The 19,693-nt window shown below is 42.3% G+C and overlaps 1 protein-coding gene across 2 annotated transcripts in view; it reads left to right on the top strand.

The window, feature by feature from the left end:
• The first annotated feature begins 3,367 nt into the window (after positions 1 to 3,367).
• The window catches only part of trappc8 (trafficking protein particle complex subunit 8), a 151,875-nt gene continuing 135,549 nt past the window's right edge, over positions 3,368 to 19,693 (top strand). For both annotated transcript variants that reach the window (XM_067977999.1, XM_067977994.1), the window contains exons 1-2: positions 3,368 to 3,658; positions 7,792 to 7,986. In XM_067977999.1, coding sequence (XP_067834100.1) covers positions 3,502 to 3,658; positions 7,792 to 7,986 — 352 coding nt within the window. In that variant the 5' untranslated portion in view covers positions 3,368 to 3,501. The remainder of the gene's footprint in view (positions 3,659 to 7,791; positions 7,987 to 19,693) is intronic.

Genomic DNA, 19,693 nt, shown 5'->3' with positions numbered 1-19,693 from the left:
ATCACAATTAAATTGTAAAAAAATTGCGAGGAACAGGTCAAAGTATGAAACTAAAACTTACGTGCAGAGGAAACAAAGCAGAGGCTTTGAAAATTTCTAAAGTGGAACTCGGAAGATGTGCGCAGGCTGGGAACAAAACCATATTACAGTGTGACAAGTTTACATATGTAAAACTCATTATAAAGGTAGACATAGAGATATGCAATGGCAAAAAGTTGACAACAAAAAGGGTTAGTGGTTGAGGCATAAACTGTCAACCTTCAAGGTTATATTGGATAGGTGGATAAAAGAAAAGGGAACATAGGAACAGGAGGAGGCCATTTAGCCCCTTGAGCCTGTTCCGTAATTCAATTAGATCGTGTCTGATCTGTATCTTAACTCAATCTACTTGCTTTCGTTCCGTAACCATTAATACCCTTTGCCTAACAAAAATCTATCAATCTCAGTTTTGAAATTTTCAATTGACCCCCAGCCTCAACAGCTTTTATGGGGGAGAGAGTTCCAGATTTCCAGTACCCTTTGTGTGAAGAAGGGTATGAAGGGATCTGGTTGCTGAGTGCAGACACCCACGCTGTTTAGGCCCCAACTGGAGTATTGTGGCCAATTCTGGGCACCACACTTTAGGAAGGATGTCAAGGCCCTAGAGAGGGTGCAGAGGAGATTTACTAGAATGGTGCCAGGGATGAAAGACTTCAGTTGAGTGGAGACTAGAGAAACTGAGGTTGTTCTCCTTATAGCAGAGAAGGTTAAGGGGAGATTTGATAGAAGTGTTCAAAATCATAAACGGTTTTGATAGCATAAATAAGGAGAGACTGTTTCCAGTGGCAGAAGGGTCGGTAACCAGATTTAAGGTAATTGGCAAAAGAATCAGAGGCGACATGAGGGAAAAAAAATTTCTGCGGCGCGTTTTTATGATCTGGAATGCGCTGCCTGAAAGGGCGGTGGAAGCAGATTCATTAGTAACTTTCAAAAGGCAATTGGATAAATACCTGGAACGAAAAAAATTGCAGAGCTGTGGGGAAAGAGCAGCGAAGTGAGACAAATTGGATAGTTCTTTCAAGGAGCCAGCACAGGCGCGTTGGGCCGAATGGCCTCCTTCTGTGCTGTATGATTCTATGATCAGTTCTGCCCCTTTAAAAAGGGGTGCCCATTTATTTGGTTTTTAGTTGATGTCACTGCGGCAACCCAGTGCATCCATATTTTTTTTTGTTGGTACGCCCCTTAATCAGGAGCGGGGTGGGTGTGCAGTTAGCTATAAATTTGTTCCTCTATTGATGAGGCAACCCATATCATCTTTATAGATCAATTAATAAAGCAAATTAAACAACAACAGCAACATGCATTTATATAGCGCCTTTAATGTTGTAAAACATCCCTGGGTGCGTCACTGAAGCGTCATCAAACAAAATTTGACACCGAGCCACGTAAGGATATATTCCGACAGGTGACTAAAACCTTGGTCAGAGAGGTAGGTTTTAAGGAGCATCTTAAAGGAGGAGAGAGCGGTAGAGGGGGCGGAGAGATTTAGGGAGGGAATTCCAGAGCTTAAGGCCAAGGCAGCTGAAGGCACGGCCGCCAATGGTGCAGCGATTAAAATCGGGGATGCGCGAGAGGCAAGAATTGGAAGAGCGCAGAGATCTCAGAGGGTTGTAGGGCTGGAGGAGGTCACAGAGATAGGGAGGGGCGAGGCCATGGAGGGATTTGAAAACAAGGATGAGAATTCTAAAATTGAGGTGTTCCCGGACCGGGAGCCAATGTAGGTCAGCGAGCACAGGGGGTGATTGGGTGAACGGGAATTGGTGCGAGTTAGGAAACGGGCAGCAGAGTTTTGGATGAGCTGAAGTTTATGAAGGGTGGAAGATGGGAGGTCGGCCAGGAGAGCATTGGAATAGTCACGTTTAGAGGTAACAAAGGCATAGATGAGAGTTTCAGCAGCAGATGAGCTGAGGCAGCGGCAGAGACAGGCGATGTTACGGAGGTGGAAGTATTGCAAAATTACAATACTATTCTCAGTGTCGACTATGCACTCCAGTCCCTGCGGTGCCCACCAGTCGCAGAAGAGTGCATAAGAACATAACAAGTAGGAGCAGGAGTAGGCCATACGACCCCTCGAGCATACTCCGCCATTCAATAAGATAATGGCTAAATTTCGAACTCAACTCCACTTTTCTGCCTGATCCCCATATCCCTTGATTCTGCTGGAGTCCAAAAATCGATCGATCTCAGCCTTGAATATATGCAATGACTCAGCATCCACAGACCTCTTGGGCAGAGAATTCCAAAGATTCACAACCCTCTGCATGAAGAAATTCCTCCTCATTTTTAAAATTTCATTCATTGGATGTGGGCGTCGCTGGCAAGGCCAGCATTTACTGCCCATCCCTAATTGCCCTTGAGAAGGTGGTGGTGAGCCGCCTTTTTGAATCGCTGCAGTCTGTGTGGTGAAGGTTCTCCCACAGTGCTGTTAGGTAGGGAGTTCCAGGATTTTGATCCAGCGACGATGAAGGAACTGCAATATATTTCCAAGTCAGGATGGTGTGTGACTTGGAGGGGAACGTGCAGGTGGTGTTGTTCCGATGTGCCTGCTGCTCTTGTCCTTCTAGGTGGTAGAGGTCGTGGGTTTGGGAGGTGCTGTCGAAGAAGCCTTGGCGAGTTGCTGCAGTGCATCCTGTGGATGGTCCACACTGCAGCCACGGTGCGCCGGTGGTGAAGGGAGTGAATGTTTAGGGTGGTGGATGGGGTGCCAATCAAGCGGGCTGCTTTGTCCTGGATGGTGTCGAGCTTCTTGAGTGTTGTTGGAGCTGCACTCATCCAGGCAAGTGGAGAGTATTCCATCACACTCCTGACTTGTGCCCTGCAGATGGTGGAAAGGCTTTGGGGAGTCAGGAGGTGAGTCACTCGCCGCAGAATACCCAGCCTCTGACCTGCTCTTGTAGCCACAGTATTTATGTCATAAGACTTCCTTACTCTTGCACTCCAACCCCCTTTGCAATAAAGGCCAACATACCATTTGCTTTCCTAATTGCTTGCTGTACCTGCATGTTAACTTTTTGTATTTCTTGTATGAGGACACCCAAATCTCTCTGAACACCAACATTTAACAGTTTCTCACCATTTAAAAAATATTCTGTTTTTCTATTCTTCCCCCCCCCCCCCACACACAGAGTGAATAACCTCACATTTTCCCTTGGGTTGACAGCTCTCTCCATTGGGGATGATTGACAGATGTGCAGAGGCAGCTGGAATCCAAACTCTTGCTTTTTTGTTTTGGCTCAGTGCGCAGGCGCTTGACGCGATTGGGGGGGGGGGGCACCGGCAGGGGCGTGGCGTGTCGCGTCACGGAGCTGCTATCACGTGACGCGGGCCGGCCGACGGGAAGCGCAGCAGGAAGATTGTGTCCAACATGGCGGCGCCGCTCGGTCTCGCCTGATCGTAGCTGGCCTTTCCCCCCCGCTTCATCAATTAAAAAAACCGTCTGACGAGCGTGTCCGCCGGCCGGGGATGGCTCAGTGTGTGCAGAGCGTCCAGGAGTTCATCCAGGACACCTTCGTCCCCATGGTCGCCGTCCTGTGCAGCGAGGCTGCGGAGACTTCGACGCGGAAAAACAACCTGACTTTCGCCGAGCTGGTCAGGCCTTTCTGCCGCCTGACGTCTGAAGGTTTGTCCCTAGGAGGGGAGGGAGGGAGGGAGGGAGAAGCCCTCTCAGGCCTGCTGGCAGGGCCTGTGTGTCTGTTTATTTTCTTCCCTCCCCTCCCTGTGGCCTCTCCTGCCGGATCCGTGTCCACTGGTGGCCGGGCTCGGTCGGTGCTCAGTTCCTCTCCCTCCCTCCCTCTGGTCGGTCAGGGCCTGTGAATTCGGTCTCGGCTTCCAGTGAACGTCAGACAAGTGACAGAGTTTGGATTTAATTTGTTCTCAACATGTATGGCTTGAAATCTACTGACCGTTTTTAAAAGAAAATCGGCGCACCCGCATTAAGAAAACGAAATTTTGAAGCCCGTTCGGGTTAACAAGTGGTTTTTTTAAAGTGTTTAACTCGCTTTTTAGTTAACTAGAATAAGTCTGTTTCTGGACAGAGGTCCAATGAGGCGCGTGTGTTGGGCTCGAAATTAAAACTCCTGATTAGTAAACAGTAAGACTCTTAAGTGACCCTTGTCTGCCTGTCTGTCTCTGTCTGCATGTTTTCAGTAAAATGAAATGAGGGTGTACATTTTCGTGCTATGTTCAACTGAACTGTGAAAAGCAGGCAATAGGACAATTTTGTATTATATTCTAAACATGTACAGAGCCCTTTGAGCTATGTGATTAGATTAAATTATTGGTGTTTACAGTTGTGCTACTGCTGATGAAATTAAGAGAATCATACGTGAAAGGATATTTTATTTTTGCTCTCGTATATTGGTACTTTATGTAAAATAATCAGGTTAAATTAAAACTTCTTTCAATAAGTTAGTTGATGTCCTGTCCATAAACCTATTACTTTTCATGTTTACTCTTGGTGTCAACAGTTGAGGATCAGCACTCTTGACTGAGTTAGAAGGTTGTGAGTTCAAGTCCCACTCCAGAGACTTGAGCACGTAACCTAGGCTGAACTCCCAGTGCAGCACTGAGGGAGTCCTGCACTGTCGGAGCTGCTGTCTTTCGGGTGAGATGTTAAACCGACGCCCCATCTGTTCTCTCAGGTGGGCGTAAAAGATCCCATGGCACCGTTTCGAAGAGGAGCAGGGGAGTTCTCCCTGGTATCCTGGCCAATATTTATCTCTCAACCAACATCACTAAAACAGATTATCTGGTCATTATCACTTTGCTGTTTATGGGACCTTGCTGTGTGCAAATTGGCTGCCAAGTTTCCTACATCACAACAGTGACAACACTTCAAAAGTACTTCATTGGCTGTAAAGTGCTTTGGGGTGTCCTGAGGTCATGAAAGGTGCTATGTAAATGCAAGTTTGTTAATAGGTAAGTGAAAAGTACGATACACAAATATGTGCCAACCATACGCACAGGTCACATCAGGTTGTGTATTGTCTTCAATCTCCAAAAACAGGCTATGATGCAAACCACAAAGACCTACATTGTACAATTCTGTTCTCATATATAGCAGGTGGAGACCAAGCCTGATGAGGCATTATTTAGTGACAAACATTTAATTAGAATAGCAGCAGCCCATCAAACTCTAAAATCCACTATACAGTTTTCAAAATACCCCATAGTTGTGTATTAAACACAATGTAACATTGGTAAGTGGAACCATGCATAATCTTAATTTCTGCAGAAATAATTAAATTGGGCTAACAACTGAAAGCAGAGACGCGAATAGAATCCTTCCTTTTTAATTGCCTAAAAAAATGACTACCGGCCCTTAAGATTAACACTAGTCTGATTCATTGAGTTCAGTAGATTTAACAATCGACTAGTGATGCACTGTATGATCTGTCCAATACGTGAAACTAGCCATGCCAGAATCTTAAACGAGTTTCATACTACAACTTTGGTGTTTCCTCTTGATGACAAAGTGCAGCATAGAACAGATAAATGTGTACTGGCTTTGGAGTTTGTGTTAATGAATCCACTTGGAAGAGGTCGTAATACTCATCAGTTGTAGTATACTGGTATTTGCAGGCAGTGCTCAAGCTTATAAATAGATTTAATGAAAAATGCTTAACATCTTGCATTATAATTTCCTAAATTGTATTATTTCATACTCATACTTGTTCTCAGTTTCAGCGTCCCAATGTTACATTGTGTTTAATACATAACTATGGGGTATTTTGAAAACACTCTAGTGGATTTTAGAGTTTGATGGGCTGCTGCTATTCTAATTAAATGTTTGTCACTTAATAATGCCTCATCAGGCTTGGTCTCCACCTGCTATATATGAGAACAGAATTGTAGAATGTAGATCTTTGTGGTTTGCATCATAGCCTGTTTTTGGAGATTGAAGACAATACACAACCTGATGTGACCTGTGCGCACTGCATCATATGGTTGGCACATATTTGCGTATCGTACTTTACAGTTTCAACGTTCTCCAATACTATAAGACTGAGATGTCCCCCCTCAAATTTGAGTTTGTTTTAAATAAACAAACAACAAACTGTTAAAATCTGTCTACAAAATGTAGAAAACTAAATGGGTGCTTTGCACCTAGAACTGTAGGTGTGCATTTTAATTTGGTGCATATCTATATATTTTCCACAATATTTTGACTATCCTGCATACGTGGATTAAAACACTGTAGAGTCTCTTTTGTGGGGTTACTTGTACTGTTGCTCATTCCCTCATCTTAAAAACTAGACACACAATCTGTTGAGCTATGAATATCCACACTTTTTCAGCATTTATGTAATTTCTGCTGAAATTTTGCAAGTATCTGATGTGACAATTACATACCCATGCTGTGTTTTTAAACTTGGCTTAATTCCCTTGTAAATTTCTGATTGTTAAATGATTTTTTTTATATAGAAGAGCTTTTTTCATACTGACTGTTCTGCAGTTCCTTCCCATCACTGCCTTAACGGTTGGAATTCATTGCTACTGATTGAAGTTGCTAGGTTTAATTATAGAGCAGATTCCCAACACACTAAAAAGCATAAGCATAAACTGCCATTTATGGACTGAATTTTTTTTTACATATATAATATTTTCTTTATGTGCATTTGGCAGGAAGAACAAGGAGAAGCAATATGATACGAAATGATACAATTTTAAAGGGGATGCAAGAACAGAGATCCAGGGATTCACATACACAAATCTTTGAAGGTGGCAGGACCAGTTGATAAGGCTATTAAAAACGCAAACGGGATTTTGGGCTTTCAAAATAGAGGCATAAGAGTACAAAAACAAGGAACTAATGCTAAATCAAAAGCAAAATACTGAAATAAAAACAGAAAATACTGGAAAAGCTCAGCAAGTGTGGAGAAAGAAAGAGTCAACGTTTCAGGTCGAAGACCTTTTGTTAGAAAGGCCTTGGAGAGCGTGCAGAGGAGATTTACTGGAATGGTACTGGAGTGATGAGTTTGTTATCTGGAGAGACTAGAAAAACTGGGATTGTTCTTATAGCAAAAAAAGATTAAGGGCCGATTTAATAGCTGTTCAGAATTATGAAGGGTTTAGTTAGATTAAATAAGGAGAAACTGTTTCCGCTGGCAGGAAGGTTGGTAACCAGAGGACACATTTAAGATAATTGGCAAAAGAACCTGAGGGGAGGTGAGAACTTTTTTTTTAACGAATGCACTGCCTGAAAGGGTGGTGAAAGATTCAATAGTAACATTCAAAAAGGAATTGGATATATATTTGAAAAGGAAAAATGTGCAGGGACATTTTGGAGACATTGGGGAAAGAGCAGGGAAGTGGGACAAATTGGATAGCTTTCAAAGAGCCGGCACAGGCACGATGGACTTGCTGAATGGTCTCCTTCGGTGCTGTATGATTCTAGGGGTTTAGGTTGTAAAACCTGTGTGCGTGTGTGTCTGTGTACTGCTCTTAAGCCAGCTCCTAACAAGTGTTCAAGAATAATGAGTGAACTGTCCCATCTCGTATTCCTTCCCAACCTCTGTGTGCCTTTTCTGGCACTTGTGGCTGAGATAAGGACTTCCTTCGTAAGTATTCTGCAAAGTGAGGTGGGGATTTCTTATGGCCGTCTACATGGTGTATTAATGTGTTGTCTCAGTGCACACCAGGTAGCTTTTTAATCGGTATGAAATTGGGGCATGCAGTGTCAGGGTACTGCAGTGGGACTTCAATATTTATTAAATCTGTTTAGTGATTTTTGCTGCTTTTCTTTTTGTCTAGTTCATATGCGAGATCCTAACAACCAGAGCCATGTTATTAAAAATCTGAGGATCAGTGTTACCAGCATTGTTACCCAACCGCCACAACAGACTGCCATTCGGAAGCTGTTAAGTGAGGTGGTTTCTGCCAGTCAACCTGCAGAAGGATTGGTTGCTAATGTGATTACAGCAGGAGATTATGATCTCAATATCAGCGGTAAGCTCTCAATTTCTTGTTTACTTCAATTATTTTGGTTGTGCAAGGTACTTCAGCTTATGGAAGCTGTTTAAAGTTTACATTTAATTCCAGGTGTTGGAAATTAAAACAAAAAGCTTGTTTAGCAAACATTCCCTGATTTTTTTTTTTTCTTTTCCACCCCCCCAGCATTTGCATTCGCGTGCTTCACTTGCAGTTACAGTATTTTGCAGTCTTTTTAGACTAAGAAATTTTGGGGATCCATAAGTTGTGTGGGCAATCTTCGTGGCATATATGTGTACTGAATTATCAGCTGAAATGTGACTTTGTATAGGTCTATTACATATTGTATGAAGTGGCATAAATGCTTTTGCTAAACACGTTTTAAGTGACCGCTATTGTTTTGAGATATTCAGAGTAAAGTGGATGATTCATTAAAACGTTCTCTATATGTCCTGTTTGTGGTTGATTCAAAGCAGCCATAAGATATTTTTAGTATTTACTTTTTATAACTAGTTGAGAAAACCAGCATGAGAGGGAGGATTCGGGTAGGAGTAACTGGTGTGGGGGGGGGTTTGAGAACAACAACTTGCGTTGATGTAGTGCCTTTTAACGTAGTAAAACGTCCCAAGGCATTTCACAGTAATGGACCAGCCTGCAAAGGTCTCCTACACTTGCTCGTCAAGTCTGTTTACCTGCTCCAGATGCTTCTCTGGCTGCCCCGAGTGCATTTTGGCTCCCTAACCCAGTCTAAGTGCTGAGACTGCAATTCTACAGATCATTCCAGAGCCCAGCACCACAATTACTTTGAGGTTCAGGTCTCCACCTCTTTTGCTCCCAGCCCTTTGGTTTCTCTTGGCTGCAGTTGCTCAGCCTCACCACCTTATGTTGTAGCACTTTTGTGATACCTCCTTACCTGCACCGTCAACTTGGTATATATTGCCTCACATCTTCCTACGTACCCTCGGCCAGAAACAATAAGATTTGTTTAGCGTGATAGACACCATAACAAAATGCATCATATGAGTATGTCGTGGGTACAGCAAGATTTCAGACTCTACTGCCCAGGGTATTCTTGGCTGGCAATCCCCCTTACCGATCGCAACTTTCTCTTTCACTTGTACGTGCTTCATCACCTTCCAGGCAACTTCTTCACTGCTTCATCCTAACGTCTACCTCAATCATGGTACATGTTGCCTATCACCCTGCTACTGTGTATCTTTGGATTTTAAAAATACGAGATAAGAATTGAGCGCATGGGTAAAGGAACATGAGACGTATGTGAGAGATATAGAGGGAAGGGAAGAAATTTGCACAGATAAAATACCACAATAATTGTCAGAGCCCACTATTTGGAAGGGCTGCTCCTCAACTTCCGGCACCAATTCAGGACACCACTCCAGATCTTTGGCCACCTGTGCATAGAGGGACGGGCAAGTCTGAGGACCTTAGACCATAAGAGATAGGAGTAGGCCATTCGGCCCCTTGAGCCCGCTGATCATGGCTGATCTGATTTGTACCTCAACTCCACTTTCCCGCCCTTTCCCCATATCCTTTGACTCCTTTGCTGATCAAAAAAGTTGATCTTGTCATGGGTCTGTTCCTGGGCCAGGTCTAGGTTGGACATAGCCTGTGGAGGTTGTTGCTCTGGCTGCTTGCGCCTCTTCTGCGGTCTTGTCTGCGCCCAGGTGGCCCAGGAGAGGGTGCATACGGTGCCCACCAATGCGCTTAAGACCTTCCACTACTGGTGGGCACTGCAAGGGCTGGAGTGTTTGGATTTTTTTTTTCATTCGTTCATGGGATGTGGGTGTCGCTGGCAAGGCTGGCATTTATTGCCCTTGAGAAGGTGGTGGTGAACCACCTTCTTGAACCGCTGCAGTCTGTGGGGTGAAGGTTCTTCCACAGTGCTGTTAGGAAGGGGTGTCCAGAACAATGCATTTGCCTGGATCACAGATTCTTTAAGTGTGAGTTCATTGTTGTATATCACTGTTTTCAGCTTTTGGTACAATTCAGAGACTGCAAAGTCATTGTGGACTGTCAACTTCTGTACTTAATTTTATATGTTTATTAAAATCCCGAGGGATTTAGTGGCATTGCATAAAGTGGCCCAGCCTCTTGTGGAAGGAAGACATTTCTCCTTAATAAGCTAGCAGATATCATTTTTTTTTCTTAACAGCTAACAAAATTCCATCAATGCCTGGTGATGAATTGGGTGATTTGAGAATGCTATTTTGTTAGCGGGCCATTAATTTAAGGGAAAACCATTCACGTTTTTCATCCAGGAATTGCTCATGCAAATGATTCTCTGTTTTTGTGTTAAATTACCTTGGTTAGTGCCTACTCTTTTTCTGATTTCAGCCCAGACTGATGGGTTGAAAGTCTTCATCCCTTTGGCTGTAAGGACTCTATATGTAAACTGAGTTTGGGCAGTCTGAACCTAGTTCTTTGTAGGTGCGGGTCTACAGCACATACCTGGCTACTGTACTTGACAGATGGCTATCTCTCTCCTTGATCAGAACCAAAATGTCACGAAAAATAAATGCAGCAGGAAAGTAGAGAAAAGGGACAGGCTCGATGGACCAATTGGTCTTTTCCTGTTTTTTTTGTATGTTTGTAAGACAGTTAAAGGGATCTGCACATTGTTACTTGTAAGCTGGTTGCATTTTGCTTATCTGCTAATTCTGACTAACTTGGCAACAGGCTAATTGAGAAATAGAATGGTCAAGGCATGATCTGGAGGATGATGCCTCAAATCTTCACAGTTTAAATATTAACCCTAATACGTTGCAAGTGAGTTTACATTTTCGAGTTTTCATGGCTGTTGAGTACTCCATTTGGTAGCCCTGCTGTCGACACATTTCTACAGTGTTGATAGTTCTGAGCTGGGACCATGTTTTTTGAGCTAGATTAAATGAGTAGTGGTGAGAAGTTTGTGGTATAAGTTTACTTTCCAATGTAAGTTCTGAAGTTTTATATTCTATTTTGAATCAGAACTGTGTTCAAAGTTTAGGATTTGGAGTTGCTTTGTTTTTTGGAAAGCAGTCCAGTGTAGGAAATATTAAACCATTTTTACCATTGCCTCTTTGAAAGTTGTGTGGAATTCTAAAGAATTTTCTGTACAACCGGAGCAGTATTCAGTAAGTTGAATAGTGCAGCCAACAAGGTGAAGTAATTTAAAAGCTACTGTACAATTTGAAGATACTATAAAATGCCTGCACATGTAGGGGTTGGGAATATGTATATGGGTATTGCACCAGTGGTTGAGACATGTATTCTTGTACTGGATGTGATCTTTTTTTCCTAGTGTTGGAGAACATAACCACTTGATATATGCAGTGCATATGCTGTAATGTAGCTCACTCAACGGACATCTACTGTTACAGTGCAAATTAACTGAGCAGCAATAGGGTGGGGAATGAGGTAAATGGGTGATACTTGTTCATGCTCTTCTAATTGCATAATTCTGTTCCGTGGCCGTATTGCTGGGTAGAAGCATAATTGTGAATTTTTACTAACCAATGCCACATCTCTTTCACAATGCTTTATTTCTCCCATGTCATTATGTATTATTGGTGCAAGTCTTGTCGAGCATAATTTCTGCAGTACCTGGTCAGAATAGGAGCAATATGATATCTGATCTGTTGGTGGGGAGGTGGTTCATGGCCTGATTACAGAAACTTGACTTAAGTGAGGAAACTTCATGTGTTCACATTAAGACCAGTGGCATTGGAGGTGCTGCAAGTTACACTCCGTTTTGACTCTTTTGTGATCAATTAATACAGATATAACGCGTAAAAGTCTTGCGTAGGCATACACTTCCTGTCCACAAACCTTAGTTGTCACATTTGTCAAATTTTGTATTGTAAATCCATGTGCCCACATTTTCCATTCAATTTTACGCCTGCTATAAGCTATCATTGTATAAAATCACCCAGTGCTTTCTGGGAAAAAAAATCTACTAATTTCTCAGTAACTGAAAATTTCCAATGTTGAAAATAAGGCTTTTGGCAAAAATATTAAAAACCTATTTCATAATAGCCAGATGAAATTTACCCATTGAATTGTCTTTTTTGTCTTTTGCTATCTTCAGTTAGAGTTTTCAGCCTCTCTGAAAAGTTTGGGTTTGTAGTTGATATTCCCCCCCTGCCCCTTCCCAATGCTGTGACTCTGAGCTGAATGTGTCCAATTTCTTAGGATGCATCAGTATCATATTTACCAAACTGCTGGATTTTTTTTTTCCCTTTTTAGCTTCTAGTCATTTCTGTTTAGTTTTTGAAAATTGCCCTGAGCAAGAGGACAAATTTCAAAAGTTTTATTACGGTTAAGTTTATATTGTGTTTTTAAAATTAAGCTGTATTGTAAGAAAACACTGGCTGCACTGATTAAATATCTGCAGCTTTTGTTCGTGTTCTGTAAGCTTCAGAAAACATTTAAGCTGAGAGAGAAAGCCTCTTTTAATTTGAGTTAATGTAATGACAGTTGAATTTTGAAGCCAAATAGAGGAGGACCCATCTGTATATGTTAATGATTTGGCCATTTTTTTTTATAATGCTGTAGATATTCCAGGTCATATTCACTGATTTCCAGTGATGTCTATATTGACATCAAGCCTGGTAAACTGATGTAAAACAGTGGACCAGGGCATAGTTTTCAGCTGTGCTGTAAAACCAACTTGGCTAACTTTACTCAATGTCAAAGAGTTGCAGCATTCGGTTTAAAACATTTCAAGAAAATCGGAAAAAAAAAAACTTGAATGAGTTGTAATTAAGTTGAATTGTGAACTTTGCAATGTCAGTCTAGGAACAGAGTTGTACCATGCAGGCTGAAGTTGGGCTGCAATCCTGACAAGATTCTAGAACTTTATCTGACTAGTGTTCATAACTTGTTAATTTTCTCTCAAATGGTTTATGTTGGCACTTTCAGTGTAAATGGAAAATTGAAAGCTATCCCAGTTAGGGCAAGATGCATTCTCCTGTTCTATGGGAACCAGTGGGAAGTATAACGAACATATTGTGTTTTTAAAAGGGTGGGTGCTTGTTGAAACTGTTTAAACTTGTTTTTGTGGTGCAGTGCATTGTTGAAACGTACCCAGAAAGGGGTTTAGTCCCAGCATATAATTGACTGATTTTTGTGTCCAAGATATATTATGTATCATACAACAGTGAGCAATTTAAGTTAATTCTATTGGTCAATCACTACTTCTGAACTCAGTAATGTATGATTTAGTTATCTAAATGGTGGAATTGCCTCATTTAATCCTTTCCTATGCCTTAGTGACTGTACTTGAACTAGAAGAATCAATTATTTAACAAATGGGATGGGCCCGTTGCGTGTTCTGTAGGACTGTTCTATTAAACATACTCCTTTCTGGAGAGCTGATCCTGCAGGAGCCCATCATACAGCTTATGCCTCTCGAACGAGAAAGCTAAAGTTGGTGACGACTTCTCTGGTCGGAAACTGAGCGGTGTACGTGAGTCCAATGTTGCTCACGAGCAATTCAATGGAGTATGTGGTAATAAACTTGATGAGTTTTGTGGTTGAGTGGGTTTACTCAAGCATGCAGTTTGTTTGAACACTACATAACATAGCAAACATAATATATAACTTCTTAAATATATACATAGAGATGCACAAATTAGATTGCCAAATCACATTTCCGATTCAAATTATCTCCTAATTCAGCCACTTCGGACAAAAAATTGAATTGTCCAGTCATTAGAACTAGACATAGTTAGTAATATAGGAAAGTAGGAATTTTGTACTTTAAAACTGAATTGGAGTATATGCAATTCTTTCTGCATGTAAAATTTAGGTTCATGCAGTGCATTGTTCATTGGCTTGTTTCTATGCTAGAACATTCTTTCAGTCCATCAGGTCTATGTCATTGTTTTTCTCCAAGTTGCCTAACCTAATTGTACTCTTGCTCCCCATTCCTTTAATAGTGTTTTTTAAGCAATTATCTAGTTCCTGTTTAAAATAATTCGTCCTTTGTTTCAATGACTGTGTGGGATAGAACTCTACGTTTTTTTTTCTTTTTATTCATTCATGGGATGTGTGTGTTGCTGGCAAGGCCAGCATTTATTGCCCATCCCTAATTGCCCTTGAGAAGGTGGTGGTGAGCCACCTTCTTGAACCGCTGCAGTCCATGTGGTGAAGGTACTCCCGCAGTACAATTTAGGTAGAGTGTTCCAGGATTTTGACCCTGCGACTACGAAAGATCGGCGATATATTTCCAAGTCATTCTAACCACTCTCTGTGCAAATGACTTGTTTCTAACTTCCCTGTAATTATTTTTGTGATTTAATTATGGTTGACTTTAAATTTGTACCCTCTTGACCATATCGCTGACAAGACGAAATAATTTATCACTATCTACCTTCTCATAACCTTCATATTCTTGAAGACATCTATCAGGTCAACCCTCAAGCATCTCAGCTCAGGTTTCCTGGCCAACGTTCTCTAAAACAGGTCCTGTGGTCATTTATCACCTTGCTGTGTACAGTTTGGCAGTACGTTTCCCTACATTACAACAGCGACCACACTTTGGAAATTCTTCATTGGCTGTGCAGAGTCTTCGTAATTGTAATGGTAACGTCCCAGTGAATTTACTCTGAATATTTTCACTGCTTTTATACTTGTAATGGGGTGTCCAAAACTATACAGAATATTCCAGATAGGGCCTAACTTAAGATCTTCTACAAGTTCAACATTGCTGTCCTTGCTCTTGTATTATATGTACCTGGATACAAAACTGAAGGTCCCATTTGCTTCTTTTATGGCCTATCTGTATTTGGGCGGCCACATTTAATGACTTAAGCTCCATTTAAGGTGTATTTTCTTCAAAAGACACAACTCTATATTTTGCTACTTTGAACTGTATCAGCCACCTACTTACCTGTCCTTCCAGCTGATCTTTGGCCTCTTGGAGCCTTTTGCAATCATGTCAGAATTTGCCATAGCTCCTATATGATGAGAGTAAATTTTGACATTGGTCCTCTATTCCTCTAAGTCCAAATGATGCATTTAGTAAATAAGAGTGAGCCCTATATGGACTCCTGTGGAATATCACTGAACATCTTTCCATTGCAAGAAACTTTTTTATTCCATCCCTTCGCTTTCTATCCCGCAACTACCTCTTTATCCATGTGGTCACATTCCCCTTAATTGCATTTGCTTTGTGTTGCATTTATTGCTTAAAGTTTGTATTGTGGAAAATGGTTCTTGGTTAAATCTCCTGAATTCTTGTACCTGTTGAAGACATTTTTAAAAGTATTTTTTATACTTTAGCAAGATTAATAGAATGTCTTTATATTGCCAGCCATACTTTGGAATTCCCCAGAGTGCTGTGGATGCTCAGTCATTGAGTATGTTGAAGACCAAGATCGATGGATATTTGGACACTAAGGGAATCGAGGGATATGGGGATCGGGGGGGAAAGTGGAGTTGAGGTAGATCAGCCATGATCTTACTGAATGATGGAGCAGGCTTGAGGGGCCATATGGCCTACTCCTGCTCTCATTTCTTACGTTCTTATAAATGGCGGAGCAGGATCGAGGGGCTGTTTCGTGCTATTTCTTATGTACCAATTCCATACATGCAGTGGAGTTTTCTGAGCCTTGTCTGCTCTTGCTGAGATGGATTTTCAGGACTTTGAGGTACCAAACTATCAGTAGCCAGTTTCCTTCATACTATAGAGAAGAACTGTTGCTAGTGTCTTGATTCCACAGTGCTGAGCTCTTCACAATTCTAGTCATGAAGCAGCTAATGCCAACCTATAGCGGAACCTGGGTTGACAAGTGACAGATAATGTTTGCACCATATAGGTGCTAGGCAAAGACCAGCTTGAACAAGAGAGCCCGTTATCTTCTCCTTGACCTGCAAAAGCACAACTATCGCCGAGTCCCCTATTAACAACACGTTGGGAGTCACCATCGACTAAAAGCTTAACCGGACAAGCCATGTTATTACCATAGCTACAAGAGCAGGGCAGAGGTTTGGTAGTCTTGACGAATGGCCCACCTCCTGAGCGCCATCATTTATAAGGCTTAAGTCAGGAATATGATGGAATATTCATCATGCATCTGGTTGGGTACAGCCACAACAACACTCAGAAGCTTGACAGCATCCAGGATGGAGCAGTTCACTTCATAGGCACCACTGTCACTGGACACAGCATTCATTTCCTCAATCACCGGCACAACGTGGCTGCAGTGTATACAATCTACAGGGTGCATTGCCGCAACTCACCGAAGAAATTACGATGGCACCTCCCTTCCCTATGACCTCCACCACTGAAGGACAAGAGCTGCAATGCCATGGGAACACCACCATCTCCAACATACAAACAATCCTGGTTTGGGCATTTATTGCTGTTCCTTCAATGTTGAATTCCCTACCTAGCACCACTGTAGGAGCGCCAGCACCACAAGGAGTGCAGTGGTTCAAGGAGAAGGCCCACCGGCAACTCGGGATGGGCAATGAATGTAGCCTTGAGAGTGTTGACATGCTGAGAACAAAAAATGTAAAAATGTTGGGACTGCATCACTGATTTTCCTGCACAGTTACGTAGTGTGAAGTTTTTTTGCCATTAGGCAAATGCATGGGAGCCTGTCTGGATCTTCATCCATATAGTTAAATATAGCCCCCAAAGTTCACCAGTATTGTCCACTTCAGGTACGTTGTGGGAGTGCTGCCTGTATCCTAACTGTCACCAAGTCCCGCTCAACTGTCACCTCCATGCTCACTGACATACGTTGGCTCCCAGTCCGCCATGCTTAGATTTTAAAATTCTCATCCTTGTTTTCAAATCCCTCCGTGGCCTTGCCCCTATCTCTAACCTCCTCCAGCCTGACAACCCTCTGAGAACTCTGCATTCCTCCAATTCTGGCTTCATGCGCATCCCCTGATTTCCTTCGCTCCACCACTGGCAGCTGTGCCTTCAGCTTCCCCTAAGCTCTGGAATTTCCTCCCTAAACCTTGCTGCCTCTGTACCTCTCTAAGACGTTCCTTAAAACCTACCTCTTTGATCAAGCTTTTGGCCACCTGTCCTAATATCTCGTTATGTGGCTCGATATCAAATTATGTTTGATAATGCTCCTGTGAAGTGTCTTGGGACGTTTTACTACTTTAACGGCTTTATATAAATGCAAATTGTTGATTAGAGTGAGATTTTGTTGCCACTACTCAAGCTTTTTGAAGGTCTTTTAGGCAAACGTATGGGAGCCAGTCCAGATCTTCATCCATATAGTTAAATATAGCCCCTTAAGTTCATTAGTATTGTCCACTTCAGGTACATTGTGGGAGTGGTTTCCATAGTTTTTTCCTTTTCTCAAACATTCATGTTGGGTATGGATCGACACTTCAAATTCCTCCCTCAAATTGCTGTTCGTTTGTGACTTCAGACAGTGTGGTATTTTGCAACTGAGCCTGATTTAATCCTTCCTCATCTGGTACCCACTCATGCATATTTCAGCAGAAGTTTCTGTATAACAGTCATGAGCAGGAACTGTGGCTTTTTTTTGTTTCCTTTCTCTTGCCCTCCCCTTAGCTCCAACGCTGTTGAAGCCAGTTATAATGTTCCTGTCATCTGGATGAGACAACTAAGAGCAATCTATTGGCCTGTACAAGTCAATACATCATCAGGTTGAGTGATGTCACAGTGAGTCACTTGTGATGAGATGAGGGAGTGTTTTCAGATGTTGGAAGATTTTGAAGTGAAAATGGGGTTGATCATAGGGCAGAGTTTCCCAATCAGATATTTTGACAGCTGGATTTGAAGGGGAAAATCTTATGCTTTCCTATGTGAAGTAATTTCCTTTTGAAATTGGGAAGAGGAAAAGAAATGAGCATGTTCTACAGAATGTCAAAGGGAAAGTTTCCAGACATTAATATCCAAACAACTTGCATTTAGATAGCATCTTGAACAAAAAATCCCATGATACTTCACATAGGAATAGGGTAAAGCCATTCAGCCTCTTGAACCAGTTCTACTTTTCTATTAGATCATGGCTGATCTCCACCTCAACTCCATTTACTTGTCTTTTCTCCATATCTCAATATCCTTACATAACACAAATATTTCTATCTTGGTTTTGAAAATTTCAATTGATCCAGCAATCTCAGCCTTTTGGTGGGGGGGCGGGGGAGAAGAGGAAGAGTTCCAAATTTCCACTTTTATTTTGTGTGGAAAAAGTACTTTCTGATTTCACTCGTAACTGGCCTAGCTCTACTTTTAAGATTATGCCCCTTGTATGCAAATAGAAATTGATTGGGTACTTCGCACTGAAGTAAAGTGAGGGGAGAGAAGGGAATGCACAAAAGGCTAGAGTCAAAGGACAGCTGGGCTGGGGCGATGCTATGGAGAGAGTTGAAGATGAGAACAAGGGTTCTAAATTTAATGAGGCACAGGAAGCCAACATGGGTCAGCGAGAATAGTGTTAGCGTGAAATTTGGACTGTTGAATTAAAGGCAACGATGAAGTGACTATTGGGTACATGGCGGACTTTAAAATTGTTGTCATGCTTTTTTATACCTTTTGAAATACAGATTTCAGTAGCTTTTACAATAGGAATGGTGGTGGAGCAGTGCAGGACAGGATGCAGCGTGCTGCCTTTTGGAAAGGGAGGATGGGCTGCTGCACGGGAGGGCATTGGAATAATTAGGACTAGAGATGTGTGCCGAAGTGTTTATTGGTGGAGGGGTGAGAAAGGGGCCGAAACAGAATGGTGGTAGATGAGATGGGCAGTCAGTGATTGGACATGGGATTTGAAACTCTGCTGTGGGTTAAACAAGATGACATGCACTTACAAGTTGAAGCTTGCTTTAAAAGGGGTTAGTTTCTCAGGACAACTCCAACACTGGGATTTAAATCAGCAGCCCGACAAATCATTCAGCTAGTGGCCTCAGACAATGGGGGCTTAATAAATTTTCAGTGAAGTATGGAGAACTTGCAGATGGTTTGAGTCCGCTGGGCTGACCTAGGTTCAGGTTTAAAGACCTTTGCAAGAGGGAAGTGAAAATTTTTAACATCGATACCGCAAGTTGGAAACAGGCTACATCTGGAGAGCTGCACTGCATCGGGGCGCCATAGAGGCTGAAGAGAGGTGAATGAGGAAAGAAAAGAGTTAATACTGCACAAGCTTCATCATCTGGCCCTGTGATCTGTTTGCACCATTTGGGGCAAGGACTGTCACTTGTGAATTCGACCCTTCAACTCACGATGTTGCAGAATGGCAAAGTAACAACTGCTTTGGCGCTTTTTTTCTGTTTATGGGACGTGGGCGTCGTTGGCAAGGCCAGCATTTATTGCCCATCCCTAATTGCCCTTGAGGCGGTGGTGGTGAGCTGCCGCCTTGAACAACTGAGTGGTTTGCTAGGCCATTTCAGAGAGCGATTAAGAATCAACCACATTGCTGTGGGTCTGGAGTCACAGGCCAGATTGGGTAAGGACAGCAGGTTTCCTTCCCTAAAGGACATTAGTGCACTAGATGGGTTTTTACACCAATCTGGTAGTTTCATGGCTACCATTACTGATAATAGTTTTTTTTTATTCAAGATTTTTATTTAATTAGCTGAATTTAAGTTCCCCAGTTGCTGTGGCAGGATTTGAACTTGTGACTCTAGAATGTTAGTCCAGGCTTCTGGATTACTAGTCCAGTAACACAGCCACTATGCTACCGTACCCCGGTACGGTATGAATGGCTTACACAGTCGTCTTTCTGGACGGAAG

Source organism: Heptranchias perlo, chromosome 3, assembly GCF_035084215.1.
Source record: "Heptranchias perlo isolate sHepPer1 chromosome 3, sHepPer1.hap1, whole genome shotgun sequence".
NCBI classification, from domain to species: Eukaryota; Metazoa; Chordata; class Chondrichthyes; order Hexanchiformes; family Hexanchidae; genus Heptranchias; species Heptranchias perlo.
The sequence above is the reverse complement of the archived record's forward strand: the minus strand, read 5'-3'. Positions and strand labels throughout refer to the sequence as shown.